At 36.5% G+C, this 16,743-nt stretch overlaps 1 protein-coding gene across 14 annotated transcripts in view; it reads right to left on the bottom strand.

Moving 5' to 3' along the window:
• PTPRK (protein tyrosine phosphatase receptor type K) overlaps positions 1-16,743 on the bottom strand; it is a 421,849-nt gene that overhangs the window by 26,942 nt on the left and 378,164 nt on the right. For 3 of the 14 annotated variants that reach the window (XM_042795850.1, XM_042795838.1, XM_042795840.1), the window contains exons 14-18: positions 10,413-10,551; positions 9,238-9,279; positions 7,062-7,091; positions 3,417-3,577; positions 1,254-1,289 (exon numbers count right to left, since the gene is read on the bottom strand). In XM_042795850.1, the coding sequence (XP_042651784.1) occupies positions 1,254-1,289; positions 3,417-3,577; positions 7,062-7,091; positions 9,238-9,279; positions 10,413-10,551 (408 nt within the window). The remainder of the gene's footprint in view (positions 1-1,253; positions 1,290-3,416; positions 3,578-7,061; positions 7,092-9,237; positions 9,280-10,412; positions 10,552-16,743) is intronic. The other 11 variants (XM_042795841.1, XM_042795851.1, XM_042795842.1 and 8 more) reach the window with 8 other exon arrangements.

Genomic DNA, 16,743 nt, shown 5'->3' with positions numbered 1-16,743 from the left:
TAGAAAGGAGACAACTGAGGACATGTGAGCCTTCCAATGGGGGTAAAGGACTGTTTTAAAAGAACAGGAACATGTCGGTTCTACGTATTTTCTGAGTATCTCAAAAGGAAATGCTTCAATTCACAGCAGTGAAGATTTAGTCTAGATTAGTCTAGGTAGGAAAAACTAGGAGTGAGCAGTAATAATAATCAGTAGTAACACCCAGTCAGTAAGTTGAAAGTTAGAAAATTGAGTTTTGGGTCCCAAATATTACCAATATGGATCTGAATTTTAGTTATATTTAGGAGGAGTGAGGCACTGGAACATGCCACTGCGAGAGCAGAATTCTCTTCACCACAGATTTTTAAAACACAGTAGACAATTGTCAGAAAGAGTCTATATTATATGTATAATGTCCCATCTCAAAACAGAGGAGGGATTAAATTGCCTCCAGATCCTGTTAAGCTTTACTTCTAGGAATCTAATTTTCAACTTCAGTTTATATTCATGTCCACTTCCTGATATTTGTCTTTTATCCTAAAATAACCTCACCAACTAACTAAAACTCAGTATAGCACACAGTGTTTTTCAAACTAAGAACTCAGGTACAAATTATATTTTTATCTTGTATTTAAAAAAAACCCCTCTAAAGCATGCATTCAGTGTGAGATGAGACATAGAAATAAGCAGCCTGGACACTCCCAACATCTGATCTTCTTTTTAAAGTACAAAGTTGAAAAAATTACTAGTTAAGGTCAGTTGAAATATGTAATTAATATAGGTATACAGGAATATTTGTCCATAACCTACAAACAAAGGCTTGTTTCCTCTTGGATATTACAGAATTTTTCCATCTTCTATTTTTCTTTTCATTCTTGTTATTTAGTTGGAAAAGCTTTGGGTGCCAAATAATGCTAATATGGATCTCAGTGTTACTTTTACGTATCTCTTAATTGAGTTCTAGTTTCACATGCCAGTTCATCAGAATTCACTTTGAATGCTCTGGGGAGAAAAGTTTTAGTATTTTCCATTTACCTATTTCTTCATCTATTCTTCAGTTAGTACTGACTAGAAAAAACTTCTTAATGAGTACATAAAATATTTTTTATTCTAAAAGCAGTGCCAGATTAATTCTGGATTGATAAACTGAGTGTAGAGTTATTTTCTGACAACAGCATTGCTATCTTTTACATAAAACAAGCTGTTTCGACATTCAGCCATGCAAGGAGACAAAACTCATGCAGGAACAGATAATGAAGGACTACGGTCCTCACCTAACACAGCTGTCGGCACAAGTGGATCATTGGGCACTGTAGGAAAACAAAGCTCATGAAGAAATGTAATACCCTCAATTTGTGCATTTTTAAGAATAAAAACAATATACTTCAGAGTATAACCAAGTGATAACTAAACCCCATTAATTTTGTTACAACAGAAAAATAGAATGAATACACAGTTCCAGAAAGCATACGGAATAAAAGAGGAATGAAAGCCAGTGATTTTGGACTTCAGAAATGTAATGGTAAAGGCAAATAAATTCTTACTGAAATGAAATAAAGAAAACATTACATGCAATTTAGTTTTTGAAAGGGCTCCTCCTTCACTATTGTTCTTTCGCTTTATAATATAGAATCAACTCCTTTCCTTTTAAACCCATCCTCTCATGTAACACCTGAATAGTTCATCTCAAAATAAAATGCTATTTCTTTAAAGACTCTCAAGTAATTTTAAAAAATTATATACATATTTACAGTTAATGGCTTTTTTTACGTGCAATGCCAAAGCTATTGCTCTTAATGAGTACAGGAAAATCACAGATACAGAGATGCAGATGTCTGAATAAAATTCATGGAATTTTATCATTCATTATTACAACTAGAACTATGCAGAGACAAATGTGCTGTTTTGGACAGAAATGGCAGAATCCAGAGTATGGTTTTGTTCCAACCCCGAACAAAAATTTAAAATATCAACAGCTCTGTGAAAAAATTGAGCTCAAGCTCTCAAGCAATCCGCCTAAAAGTTTGTCGCATAGCAGGAAACCTTGGAAGCTTGGAAGGCTCTTTGCCTCAGCATAGACAATGGTCAGAAGAACCGAATCCTCCAACACCCAGAAAATCACATACCCAGGACAGCGGGGTAGAAACCAGTGGTGCCAAACCTCTTTGCCAACCAACCAGGGCAGCTGTGGTGGTTGGGGCTCATGGGCTCTTGGCATCATGTCAGTCCATCTGCAAGGCTGCCCAAGTGCCTGGCAGCCCTGGCTCACTAATAGCCACGTAGGTTCCTGATGGATACTTTGCCTGGGATCCACCATAACGTAGTCCAAATCGAACTGTCTTTGCAAACCTGCCTCCACAAATTTCAATGCCAGTAAGACATCAAACTCTGGAGAATTTTCAAACAGCTCCAGCCAAAACTGTGTGGAAAACCTCACAGGCTGATACTAAACTCCCATTTACAATTGGTTTTGAGACACTTAAAATGTTAGCATTCTGCAGTTTGGTAAGCTTCAATAAAGTGAGCAATAAGCCGTCCTCCAAAATCCATTTCCCTTATATCAATCAGGAAAGAACTTAACAGCCTTAAGGGATGTATTTTGCTCAAGCACAGTAAGCAGTATGGGAGGCAAGAGAAGGGAGAAAGAGTGACATTCCCAAAAGCTGGTAATTCAGAAGCAGCTCAGGCTGCTCAGATCTGTTTAAGGCCAAGCCACAAGTCCATGTGGCTGTGAGGTCAGGTTCCTGTCAGCTCCAGGGCAGAATTGTGTCCCTTCGGTAATTAACACACTCGTTTTGAGGTATTCAGAGTCTGCCAGTGGAGTTTCTTGCTTTTGTGCGAGGCACAGTGCAGATGCTGGGAGGCAGGTGTGCTGGACAGTGGTACCTACAACCCAGACACTTAACAGTCAGAAACCCAAACTGCCAAACTTTGTCAAAACCAGACAGTTGGCAAGTCTACAAAAAAGGAACACAAATACAGAACAAATCTGCAGATATATTAACAAGCTTGTTCCTAAACTTCACAAACAACAACGAAAATTGTCAGTTTCCTTCTGTTATAACGTCCTTACTGCCAAAAGAAAGACATTAATTTGGACCTCATATTATTATTAATTACAGACATGGTGTTATGCAGTAATATTTAATGTGTTGGTATTAAATATCCTCATGAGGGAAAACTCAATTTCAGATTTTAATTGAGATAATCTAGAATTGTAGTATTTTCCCTAGAACAAATATCAATGCATACTAAAAGTACGTATAATTGGTCACATACCAATAAGGATAAGATACAAACATCTCTACTCAACCTTTGCATTTGCCAGTGTTCCTAGAAAACCTGGAGCTTATAACAATTTTCCTTAAAAAGTAGAATTGTTTTCCATGTTTCTATAGTCATCTATACTCCAGAGTATCTATCACTGTTGTACTTACATCTGGGGCTGAAGTTATGAGAGTCCATAAATGTGATTGAAAGGGGATCCTCTGCATGCAGGGTGCTCTGGTCAGCGTAACTCCTATCCATCGCATTCACCATGTGTGTCATCTCCTGGCGGGTGGTCCCCATGGCATCCTTGCGCTTCTTTGCAAGTTTGCTGCCCAGCCAAAAAAAAAAACCCAAACCACCTTAATATTTGATGAACACTGGTGACTATGGTAATCATCATCTATAATCCTGAGTGACTGAAAAGTTTGACTGATTTTCCTATGTACAATTTTTCCAGCATGAAATTGATAAAACCCTGCTATGAAAGAGATCATGTGTTTTCCGTACACATGCAAATGCTGTAATGGAAGTGCTAACTTCTGTACCCTAGTAATATTTTTTCTTTTTTCCTGTGGAGTAATTACACTAATATAAACAAATTAGGGAATATAATTACATTTTAACTGAAATGATAAATAAGAAGCATCTGTGCATGCAGTTTTATCAACCATCTCCATTTGAATCTGTGTTTTGATTTTATAAATGGATAATTCATTCCCCTTGCTTGCCTTGTTAGGAAGAAATAATTTAACCTTCTAAATTACTTTGTTAGTCAAAAAAATCTATAAAATAACAAAACCCCCATAATTATTCTCTATGGAACCTTATTACCTTTTATGTTGTTTTTCCCATTCAGTACACAAGATATGACACGATCCCACACTTTGTTCCTGACACTGAACTTTGTTTCTTTAAAAAACAAACAAAACCTCTCTCACCACTCCACCCTTTCATGCAGTTAGGGAACCTCTTAAATTTTGACATTAACAGACTTACACTCTGAAAGTATCACAGTTAAGCAGCAACCTAACCTGTAAAACTAACCCCCCCAAACTAACAGCCAATGCTCTTAAAGTGCACACTTCAGAAATACCTCTCAATTCTTTCCTTTTGATGAAGAACTGGAAGTGATTTTCACTCTCTCCAGAAGTCAGATGAAAGCAGACAATATAAATTATCATTTAAAGCCTACTACTCTTAAAGCATATATCTCAAGTAGTAGGAAGTATGCAGAGAGCAGCATGAAGTGCACCTTGGTTCTGCAGGAATCTGTGACGTGCATTAGGCTGTACTGATATCTCCTTGTTTTCATCTGAAGCTGTGATTGCAATATAATAATAGATAGCCAACCTGCTTATTTGGATAAATCTGACACCACGTGGGAGAGACACAACCATCACTGAAAATACTGGGTTCTTGAGAATGTATGTTTAAAACACAGCCTAGCTTCACAAGCTTTTTCTGCATAAAATGTCATCAAATATCCTGTTAACTGTTTGGACCGTGTTTATCTTACATTACTCTGACTAAAAGGACTGCTTGCTCTTTCTCTATTCTCTGATAACCTTTGATATTCTGTGCTGCACTCTAACAGTAGACAAGAAGAATATCAGTGTAAATTATCCATCCATTTACTAGTAATGTCCTAGGAACGTCCACCAGAAAGAACCTACACCACGCTCTAAAGCAGGAAGCACTTCATGGTTTTGCATATTTGAAACAATGTTAGAGGACTGTTTCTTAAGTTAATAGTCTTGGTTCACAATAAGGGATCACAAAGTAGGATATAGATGGACAAAGCACTCTTGAGAATAACAAAGATTCTTTCACCACTCATCATCTTATTTTGTCGTGTCCCCCCTGCACCCTTCTTTTCACCATTTACAGATAGACTAGTTGAAAAATTACTACTCAATAACCCCCTCACTATCAAAATCCCAAAGGTGGTCTCTAAAAGCTATCATTTCTTCATCAAACCCCTGTGGTGTACATGAGGGTTCTGTGTATATCAGTTGTTTGGTGAAAACTAAAAAAACAGTAGCAGATGAGTGTCCCACCTAAAATGCTTTATTTTATACATTTACTCCACACATCCCTATTTACTTAAGAAAAGTTGGTTTAAATGATACTGTGGTTGAACAAATGAAGACCATCCGAACTTCCAGAAGTGAACTGCTTGAGCTTTATAACTGGTTCCAGATACTATCAAAGCTTTCATAAAACTGGCATTTCTAGTTCAGAGTGCTTTTTTTAAGTTTCAAAGCCTTTCAGATAGTCTCTATACACTGAAGATCGCCTTTTTCTAATGCTACCTCAGAAACAGAACAAAAAGACTATTACATCTCATCTCTCGATTATATTAAGACCTTCTTTGAAGCATCACTTCGTAACAAAACTTGCTAGCAACGCTAAATAAATCAACAGCTATTAAGGCTTTCAAGTTATTGGATTATTATAGTAGCTACTTTCTAATTCTTATGATCTGCTTCAATTCCTAAAATGGCCTATTGTGTTACAACACAGCAAAACAAAGCTGCTGGGAAATGGGAGGACAGCTTTATTATTCAGCAGCTCCTGGCTCCTTCGGGATTTGACTTCTTTTTCCTTTCCTTTTTTCCCTTCCCTCACTTAGCAAAAGGCACATACAATCCATGCTTCATGACAGTTAAGCAAATCGTTAGGTTAATGTACTTGAGGCTGACAGAAAGTGTAAATGATTCTGATTATCTGCTAAAGGATCCAGTTGGGTGAACCTGCACAGGTGGGTGTTTCAGTGGGAGCTGGAGGGGAAAAGTGCTCCATCATAGGATGAAACTGTGCGGTTAATTATCTCAAGATGAAGCAATTGTTATTTAACAAGGAAATTATAATTTGTCACAATAAAGTGGAGAATGGCAGTTAGCTAAGCCATCTTAGCTTTTTTTTTTTTTAAGTTTGTTTAAAGAAGTCAACTAATCTGCTTAAAAATGTGGAAGAACATCATTATCAGACACCACCAGTTCATCAAAGCACTTGAGGGTCTTCTTAGATCCCCTCTGAAGTCAAGGGCTTTATGCATTTATTTGAAATTAAGAATGTGTGTAACTGCTTTGCTCAATCACAGTCAAAACTGCTGCAGCACTCACAAAAACTCCTTTGGTCAACATGTATAAAAAAAGTAAATTTTGCTTCAGTGAAGCAAAATTTTATGCAAATCAATGTCAGAAACTAAGATCCACACTTTAAAATGTGTATGCAAAGCATCTCACAAGCAGAAGATGCAGACCACTTCACAGTAAATATTACTGGGAAAAAAAAAAAAAGGTTGGTACCACAGAGGCAGACATGTGGGTCTGTCATTGGTAGGGCAGAGACCTATTTATAAAGGTCTGGCATCTGCCTACGATCTGCGTAGGAAAAGTGGGGCACAGCATCACTCCTGGTAACCGATACGCTAAGAAATAGCATTTTGTGACTTACAATCATAGTTCTCTAGTTAGGAAATGGGAAAAGAGGTTTTATCCTTAGTGTGATGTGTTGCTGTGAATCATAATGCAAATTAAATTATGATTACAATAAACTAAAATGACAGTTATGGGAAAAACTGTAGCAAAAAGCAGAAGTCTCAATATACAGTTAGAAATACAATATCCCTTTTAAAAAAACACAGGGTAAGAGTAACAGGAACAATGATACAAGCAATTTTTCAAGCCTGAGAATAAAGGTAACTATTAATAAAACTTTATGAAAATTATAGACTGTTTTTCTTTTTTAAAAAGGGATACTGCATCTTTAAAACATGTAAAATAGTAAGTCACCCGTATTCTACTTACAGATAGTAGGAGTAAGAATAGTAGCTCCTCCTGGCAAGCAAATCACAGACAGTGGAAAAAGAGAAGCAATGGTGAATGAAAAGCGTGACTCTGTCACATTCAATAAAGCAGAGAAATGTGCGTTTAAAAAAAAATTGAAAAATTCATGTTTCTTTGGTTAGCATTTCAACTTGCTCATGCACAAACTAGCCTTACTTTGCCATGCAATTAAAAAAAAATATACTAGCATATAAAAATGATTTGTTTTTTAGAAAGATCACTTGAGAAAATTACATGCTGAGATTTCAGTTATTGCCAAAAGATTTGAAAATTAAATGGATTGTGTATTTTCGACATGCAGTTCAGCATAATATAATGATTACCACCTAGATGTCATGACAAATGAACAGCTGTGTACAAATCTTGTGCAGTAAATATGCTTTTTACTTTTCAGTTACAAAAACTAAAGATTGCATTAATAAATACATTTAATCAGAAAACAAATTTCATGTCATTCATTTTAACATCTTTATCGGTACACAGGTGTATATGTATATGTTTGGATGCGTACTGTATGTAGCTATATGAGTACACACATCTTAAAGAGTACACGTTTACAACAGATATGCGTGTACTGACATATATACCACACATTTCCTGAATGCAAACATATGCTTTCTATTTTAAAATCTTACAGTTGGAAATGCTGATGTAGACATGCTAAGCATTAAAAACATGGAAGGTAAACAAATGGAAGGAAATGAAGGACATTTGGAAATAGTCCAACAATGACTTAGAAAATAAAAATGGCATTGCTTGTTAAAGATGCAGTATCCCTTTTCTTAGCTGGTTTGATTACTCTAGTAAAACTCTGTAAGAGCTGTTAAGAGCTTCATTCGGAAAAACTTCAAACCAATTTGCACAAAATGATCAGGCAAAGCCTAAAACATCTCAAGCTCATGAACAAAACTGCTTAGTACTCCATTTTTCAATAAAATGTAATGCTGCATTTAATCAGATTGAGATAGCTATGGCAGTGCATACAACTTAATAAACCAATGAAAATGCAGAAACCATTGTTTTATTGACTTTTCTGTGTAATAAGTTGTGGTCAATTCAGGTACCAAAAGGGATACTACATAATAGATCACTGAATATGTACACTACAGAAGATGATTCAAACGGATCGGTTTTCAGTCCCACCACAACTATGTGAAGTGTGTTTATGTACGTGCGAACGTGTCAGGGATTTTACAGCTGTTCCTGGCTTCATTACGTGGGTTGCCCTGATTCACTAGAGGGACTGAATTAACTCAGGTATACAAAGGTTTTCTATGGTTTTTGTAACAGACCTTGACTAAAGCTGGTATTAAAAAACCCTTCCCTCTTTCCCTAAGCAGGGGGGAGGGAATAGCACACCTATAACATACGCGATAGACAACCAATTAAACTATCATGATGACAAATTGCCAAACATTAAAGATTCATTAAACAGGTTAATTTTTCACCTATTTTGAATACAAAATAGTACAGGAGTTTGGAAATATTATGTGCTTTAGAATGATGATCAACTATCATTCCTAAGAGGGTACTAACTTCACAGGTTCAGAAAAAGGAAGGGGAAAAAGTGGGGAAATTTAAAAATATCATTTAATGGACATGATTAACTTGTCAATCAAATCTAATCAAAGAATTCAACAGGGAAAGTATGAGTCTAAAAGGACTCTGAATGCAAGAGGTAAAAAGGATAGGAAAATGAACACATTGAATTCTAAGCTTTTTTTTTTTTTTGTTACCTGCAAAACTAGTCAATCCCATTTAGAAGTGACTGACAATATATAGTGGTAGACAGTCTCTCTCTCACACACACACACATGCACACACAGTCTTCTATTATACATAAGGGGACCACTGCAACACGCACTGAGAAGATGATACTCCCCAGTACATACCTTGCAATAAAGCTATAAAACAGAGATTTCTTCCTGAAAGCTGAAAACCAACTTTTTGTTTGTTTTTCAAAAGTTATGTAAATAAAGAAAATTGGCTGACTGTATGTCTTTTTTGCATATGATGAATTGGACCTTTCGCATATATGTTAATTCTCAACCACAAAAGTAAACAACAGAGAAAAGTAAAAGCACTTTTGGGAAAAATCACATATGTAGCTAACTAACACAGAACACTATAAGCATACCTAATGTTTCTAATGCAGACGTTTCTTCTCCAAGTTATATATCTCCAGGGATAATTGTAAAGAGGCAATAAATAAAAAAATCTAATGCAAACCGGTAATTATAACATATAGAATGATCTTAGGTACAATTTTAATTTTTTTCTTAATCTTTAAAAATAATAGCAAGCTGCATTTCAGAGGAACGTTTGCAACATTTACAAATATACTTTTCAATAAGAGTTCTGCAAAAGGCAAGGGAACACAATGCACAAACCACTGGAAGACAAAGGTCTTGTTCTAACCAAGAGAAATCAGCTTGTGCCCTGCAAAGGGGACCCGCCAGGGAGGAGGGAGCGTACAGAAAGAGAGAAACTGGTTTCGATGCTATGACTACGGATTTATCAAGTCGTATTATGAACTTTTATGCCAGGTTAAGAGAGTTGTAACTACGGGGAAGCCGAGACTTTCAAAAACTGACCGAGCAATAGGGTAGCACAATTCGCTATAGGTAGGAGTATTTGGATGCAGCGTTAGCATTGTACAATGCCAGAAGATGGCGATATTGCTTACTGGCTAAGAAAGCACTGAAAAAATTAAAATTCATTCAAATTAATACACTTTTAAACAATTTCATGCACTAAGGACTCACTAGATAATTTTACAGTGATGTGGTATGACTTTTAAGAAAAAACTCCTGGTTTACAAGAGCATAAATAGAGGTATAAAATTACATTATTTTGCAAGTTGGATAACATACAGATACAAATAACTCATTAGAGCTGTATATAGAAAATCAAATTCATTAGATGATTACAACATGAAAAGTGCAGTGTTACTCTTTTTTTTTTTTCCTTTTTTTTTTTTTTTTTTTTTAAAAAAGCTACATGAATTTCATTTCCACCCACTTTAATATTCTGTACATTCCTCCAGCTGCAACTTAAAACTACTTGGAAGTAAACAAGTATGAGAAAATGTATAGCTATTGGATCCCAAATATAAAGAAGTCCTCTCTTTAAATCCATCATAAGAATCACAGCAAAACCAGCAGAAAAACAAAGAACTCATCCAAAAAGTGATGTGAACTACTGGTCCTGAAACTTTTTTTTTTTTAAAAAAAAGACCTGAAAAAAATACCCATTTAGTTATTGTCTGATATGGAGAAAAAGAAGAGGGACCAGCACAGATCACGTTCTTACCTTTTTTTGACGATCAATACGACAACTAGGAGAAGTAGGATGAATACCAGAATTCCAGCACTTATTCCTGCTATTTTCACCACTCGATCTGTTTGTTTAGCTGGATCTGGAATCACCTCAGGTTCTTCTGTTGCTGCTGCTAAATGAATCAAAAAAGAAGTTGCTTAAACATGTAAGCACTAAAGACAAGAAAATCACCACTGGTAATAATTTCCAAATATGTGTGTGTTTTAATACAGTAGCCAGAATATAGACACATGCATCATGTGTCTATACATTTACATATGTATACAGACACACTATAAATTTAAATCTATATGCCATACAGTTGTAACACCAAGTATATAAGTATATATATATGCATACAGGTGCATACATATATATAACTTAATGTATACAGAAATGCATATGCATCTGGATTTCCAAAGAAGTCACTGTATTACAAAGCAGAAGAAAAAGCAGGGACCATCTATCAACTAAACCACCGTTACTTCCCTTAATGTTATTTTTTCAGATATGAAATATGGAATATTTAACATTGACTAGTGAGATTATGTTAACTCACAAACAGTAAATTAATCTCTCTCTTCTAAGTTGCAGCTGGCACCCGAAACTAGTCTTTCTCTCCTTTGCCCAATTTCAGTCCACCTTTGTATATTAATTCACCTTACAGCATCTGGCCTGAGATCTGCGTTCTACTGGGAATTTTGATTCTCCAAATAAGGTCATCCACAAAGCCAAGACTAAAGTCAGCAGTAGTTTTATTTCTGTTTATAGGCTCTGGGAAAAAAAAAAAAATGCTGCTCTACACAGAGATGAAACCACTCTGTAACACAGTTGAGTGGGCTGAGGCCACAGGTTACAGCAGAGAGGAAAACAGAATATATATGAACGCACACAGCCACTCAGTCTGTACCTCTCTGCATCACAGCCTGGCGTACAAAGGATCAGGAGCATGGGGTTTTCCAGCCTAGCAAAATATCAAAAAATATAAATAGGTTTCAGCCAGGGGTAAAATCCCATGAGGTGTTTACTTGTAAAATAGGAAACAGCTCTTCAGTCCTCTAATTCTTACTTTCTAAGGCTGTGGCTTAGCACTTTGCCTTTCTCCTGCTCACAGGCATGGGTGGGTACATGTGCTTGCTCCCTCTGACCCTTCTCCCCTCACTCTCCATCCAGCATGAAGCAGATGACACTTAACCTCTCCCCCCTCACAGCAGCTGCACGTGGAGTAGTTACAAGCTTTTGTTATCATCATGCCTCTGCCATTACACAAAAAATGTCCTTTACTCTGAAACTAGGATGCTTCTGAACAGATGAGCGAAATAAGCAGAATGAAAAATGAGGCGAAGCTACACCAGAGAAAGATTACTGCTCCCCAGAAAATTTGTTCCACAGGCCTTTCAGAAAGCCAGTGTAGTCAGTACCAGGGGTAATCAGTATCTAATACTTTCTGGTTTTAACCATGTTACTCAGAATATTTCTATTCATTTTCTATGTGCAGAACCCATATTATCTATTGAGGGAAGGGCCATGCTGTTGTTTAAAATCACTCTTTTTTCACTTGTTTCTGTAACCTCCATCTCAGCAGTATCTGAACCACTTACTAACAACTTACCCTCAGAACAACCTTCTGAGTTAGGAATGTGCTCTCTTCCAGACACCCATGCAAGAGTCTGGCAGACAGTGAGAGATCTGGCGGTGCTTTAATCATAAAATCTAATCATCATCATAAGACTTTATCATCATAATGATCTCTCCCCTACAGCTTGAACTCTATCTGCTGAGAAATACTAAATGCTTCCTTCTTTCTGTAAATACATGCCTGCACACAGACTTGCATACGTAACCTGTGTGGACTCAATACTACATACCTTGTTCCTATTGTGTGTGTTGTTGAGGTGTCTAGGGGTAATCAGGTAAGAATCAGGTAAGTGGTGTGTGCATGTGTAGCTGTGTACACACAACACAGGCTCACACACAAGCTAGAATTAATGCCAGATACACATCTGATGCTGTCTAACAGAGGAAATGAGAGAGCTGACTTCTGAGGTGGAACCAGAAGAACGTGGTGTTTGAGATTCTTAATGCTTAAAATGAACCAACTCCCAGTCTACTATTAGCTGGTCTGGATGTGACAAATACAAATGAACATTTGATAATTAGTAGAGACAAAAGGCCAATCAGTAGAGTCAAAAGACCAATCAAATCTAAAATATAAATGCCTTTGTATGCCAATGGGAAAAAACCTCATGTTTGCTGAATAGGGTACTGAGAAGCAGCAAGGATGTGAGAAGGGTAGAGAGGGAAGCATGTACGAGTGGGATAGTTGCTGTGTCTGGAAACGCCATGAGTACCACGTGAGCACAAATGTGTAGCTCTGACCTAGCAAAGGTAAGAATTACTCAAGCTGCAAAATAACTAAGGCTTAAGCAAGAGATTTAGTTGTGTGGATGGAGATTTAAGGCCAGGTCTTTGAGAGATTTCAAAATACAAATCACAAGGATAGGATTTGACCTAAAGTGTAAAGACACACTTTAGAAGTTGAAGGCTCAAAAATACATCCAAAAGTACAGGCTTTGAGCCTTGATCAGGATGGTGGTATTTTCACAGGAGTATTAGTAAGAGATGAGAGAGTAAAGGGGAAAGAATTAGAGACCTGTCTCATACTTCCCTGAAGACAGGACCCTTATTGCTTGATAGAGCAAGGTGCAAAATCGGTGCCTCTCAGTCATGTTTAAAATTATTGCTTGGCCACTCACAATGTTATTTCATTCAGAAATGTTACCTTAGAGAAACAACTATACACTTCTCAGGAAATCTGAAGGAAAGGTTACTGAGGGAGTTTAGTTATTCACCTAACTTAGGCATTGGTGTTTTATTATATATTCTGTAAGAAATGACTGAGTTTGGATCATCTGTAACTGTTCAAAATGCTAGTAAGTAAGAGACAGTAACTCATTCTATGAACTTCAGTGCTGCTTGTGAGATAAAGCTGGTGCCCACTAGAAATGTACCAGAGTCCTAAATTAATGCAGAACAATTACATTGATTAGTCATAGACTAAGCAAGCGTATAACCAGTGGTTGAGCCTCCTATATCCAAAATGCTAAAATCTATGGGGAAAACACTATCCCTCTCCCCAGTATCAACAGAAAAATTGCTTTTGACTTAAATGAAGCTAGGACTATTATATGTATGTTTCCAGCAACAGATAATATATGCATTCTCCACACTGTTACATTTGGGGAACATATGAAAGCAATTATAGATATAAATCACACTGTAATCTATTATTTATGTGTATGTGCATTGTATGCAATAAAGAATATTATTTTGAGGAACCTATTGAATGTAGCATAGACTCATTTAATGAAACTTATGAAATTTAAAGGAATTTATATTATTTGTGTTTTAAATTTGATAGTTCAAATTGTATGATAATAGGCATGTGTGAGCTTACACATACACGACAAAAGGACAAAACCACAGAAACATCATGCCTATGTGTTAAACTTCTAAGTCAGTGTCTCCTGGTTGCAGATTGCACAAGGACTAAAGCAGCAAGAGAAATTTTGCTTACCCTGAAAATTTGCTCTCTTTATCCTCTAGACTACAAAACTGCTGGAATTTTAATTTCTCTGAAGTGGCTAATCTATAGGCTGAACTGCTGGTTTTGCCAAACAAAGCAAGGCAATTAACCAAGGCTTCAACAGGGGCAAATCTTGCCTAACCAACCTGGTGGCCTTCTGTGATGGAGTGACTACATCAGTGGACAAGGGAAGAGCTACTGATGTCGTCTACCTTGATTTCTGGAAGCATTTATCATGGTCCTCTACATCTTTCTCTGTAAGTTGGATAGATACAGTAGTTAAAAATGTAATTATTTTGATAATTGGCATTAACTGCTGCATATTTCTAAACAAGGTAAAAATAATCTAAAATTATTTAAATTATAAAAACACCTGCTTCAATAATTCCTAACATTCCTTTTTAGTAATCTAGTCCTGCAATCCTTTCTTATATCTTGAATGGCAGATGGAATCAAAAGGTAATTTATAGATTTGAAAAATAACCTTGTATGGTAACAGAATGATGATCAAATGAAAATGGACTCTCTATTGGCTATTAATTCCTTTGGCCAGCATTACTCTAATAGACCTTCAGTTAAGTGTCAATTTTACAATGTCCTTGCCTATTACTATGTTTTTCACAATTTGGCCCTTTAAGTCTAAAAAGAGATAATCCTACAGTTTTCAACCAGTCCAAACTCATCTTGCATAAAATTTGCAAGAACAGTTTCTGATCTGATACAGTGAGTTAACTACATTTTTTTCCCCACTATAAGAACAGCTGCCTACACAGAAGGTTTATGAGCTAGATTGGGAGAACGCTGGATTTAGCAACTTATCCACACACCTTTCTTCTGAACTAATGAACAGTAACAGCATTCATATTCCACAGTTACATTCACAAAGTTCATAAAATAACTTGATGCAGTGATTCTAACTCTGCACATTGACAGTAATAGTTACCACATAAGAAGTCATTTTCCTTGTTTTCATAGATACTTAAGGACAATATTCAATCAGGTGACTTCCATGATTGATAGCATGAAATTCAACTACGAAGAGCACTAAATTAGACTAGGATTTCCAACACTCTCAGGGACAGTAAAATTCTGAACAGTTGGTGAGGTAGAGTTCATCTTATTCTCACAATTTCCTGACATACTTAATTCCTCTAAATTTTTTTTAATCATGTTTTTAATCAGATACACCTAAAAATCCAACATCCACTTCTAAAATTGAGTGTATGCATAATATTCATACTTAATTCTGAAAGCATACAGTGGCATAAGGAATCCAGTCACGGAACATATTCCTTTCCTGCCTTCTTCTTCCTTCTGTGGTTCAGAATTTACACATAGCTTTGCAAAATGGTCAGAGAATTTATGAGACTCAGAACAAAATCTATGCACCTATACCTTCCTAAGGAGATGGTGTTGGAATCAAGCTAATAATATTCTACTTGTTCATCCAAACAAAATTATTCAAGCAGAAAATTCTGGTAGGAGATCACAGGGCTGCTTGTATGGTACCACCAAGAGAACAGCCAGCCTTCTAAAATTCAGCTTTTAAGTCAGAGGTTTTGAACAAGATTTTATACATAACCTTCTCACCATACCATTTGACTCTCTTAACATTCACAGCATTTTATGCTGGGTTCCCTTTGTGTGACTGAGGGAAGAAACTGTGTTTTATGCATGATTAAAGCTGCTATTTTATTACACTGCATTTTCTTTGAATGTTAATTTCTGTTCACGGCAGATCTTTGAATTCTCACAAACTGGCGTTATTGCTGCATAGCTTGATATTCAAAATAGCTCTGCTCAAGATAATCTGTTCTGCACCTTTGTTATGTGGCATTCAAAAAACTTTTAATTAAAACCAGAAATGACGTCTGAATGATTCAACAAGGTAACATCAGGATAAGATCAAATGAAACTGGAGTTCCAGCCAGCTCTGGAGATATGGCAGTCTACCACGTGAGAAAAGGGCTCTTCGAGAAACTAAGCGATATTCTCTGATGATTATTTTCTTCTAGACTGGTTTGCCCTGTGTTTTAATCATCTGCCCAGAAAGACTGTTATGTCTCCCTCAGTTTTGTTCTGTTACTGCTCTGCTACAATGATAATCATTGTGCAATTAAGGAAATTTTTAGAAGTCTGAAAGTTAATTAATAAATTCAAGTTCAGAGAAAGAAGAACCGTAACCCCTTTTAGCTTAATTATGTTTAAAAAAACCAAACTCAGCTGATATTATTTGATGAAAACACTTGAATGTGCTTTTGTAGGGATGGGGGGAGACAGGATGTGCAACTTGTTCCAGCAAACTATGCACATGATCCATGAGGTCTTACAGATTTCCTCATGTGAGTCAGTTTGGTATATCACTGGCCTCTCTATAAGATCTTTCTTTTTCAGCTGGAGATGCACTGACTGGGAATGGAATTCTCCCTTCACAATTCGCCCTTCTTGACGTCTTGCAAAGAGTTTCTCTCTTGGAGTACAGCTTCTAGGAGATGAAGGCATGCCAGAAATTCACTAGGGTTTGGGTATATCTAAGCTGTCAATTCCAGGACTCTAAATTATAGCTTTTCAGGGTAGCATTATTAAAAAATAAAAATTGTATTTGATTATGAACCGAAAATGTGATTCCCCAAGCTGTGCTTTGAAGTGTCAGGTTCATCCCTGTCACCATGGTAACCGGGGTCCACAGCTGCCCCAAGGAAAAGAGTTTAACAGGCTCTGCTGGAGAAAAGGGGGATG

This window comes from Tyto alba, unplaced genomic scaffold (genome assembly GCF_018691265.1).
Source record: "Tyto alba isolate M040663 unplaced genomic scaffold, T.alba_DEE_v4.0 Super-Scaffold_22, whole genome shotgun sequence".
Classification (NCBI taxonomy): Eukaryota; Metazoa; Chordata; class Aves; order Strigiformes; family Tytonidae; genus Tyto; species Tyto alba.
This window is presented reverse-complemented; position numbering and strand designations above follow the sequence as displayed.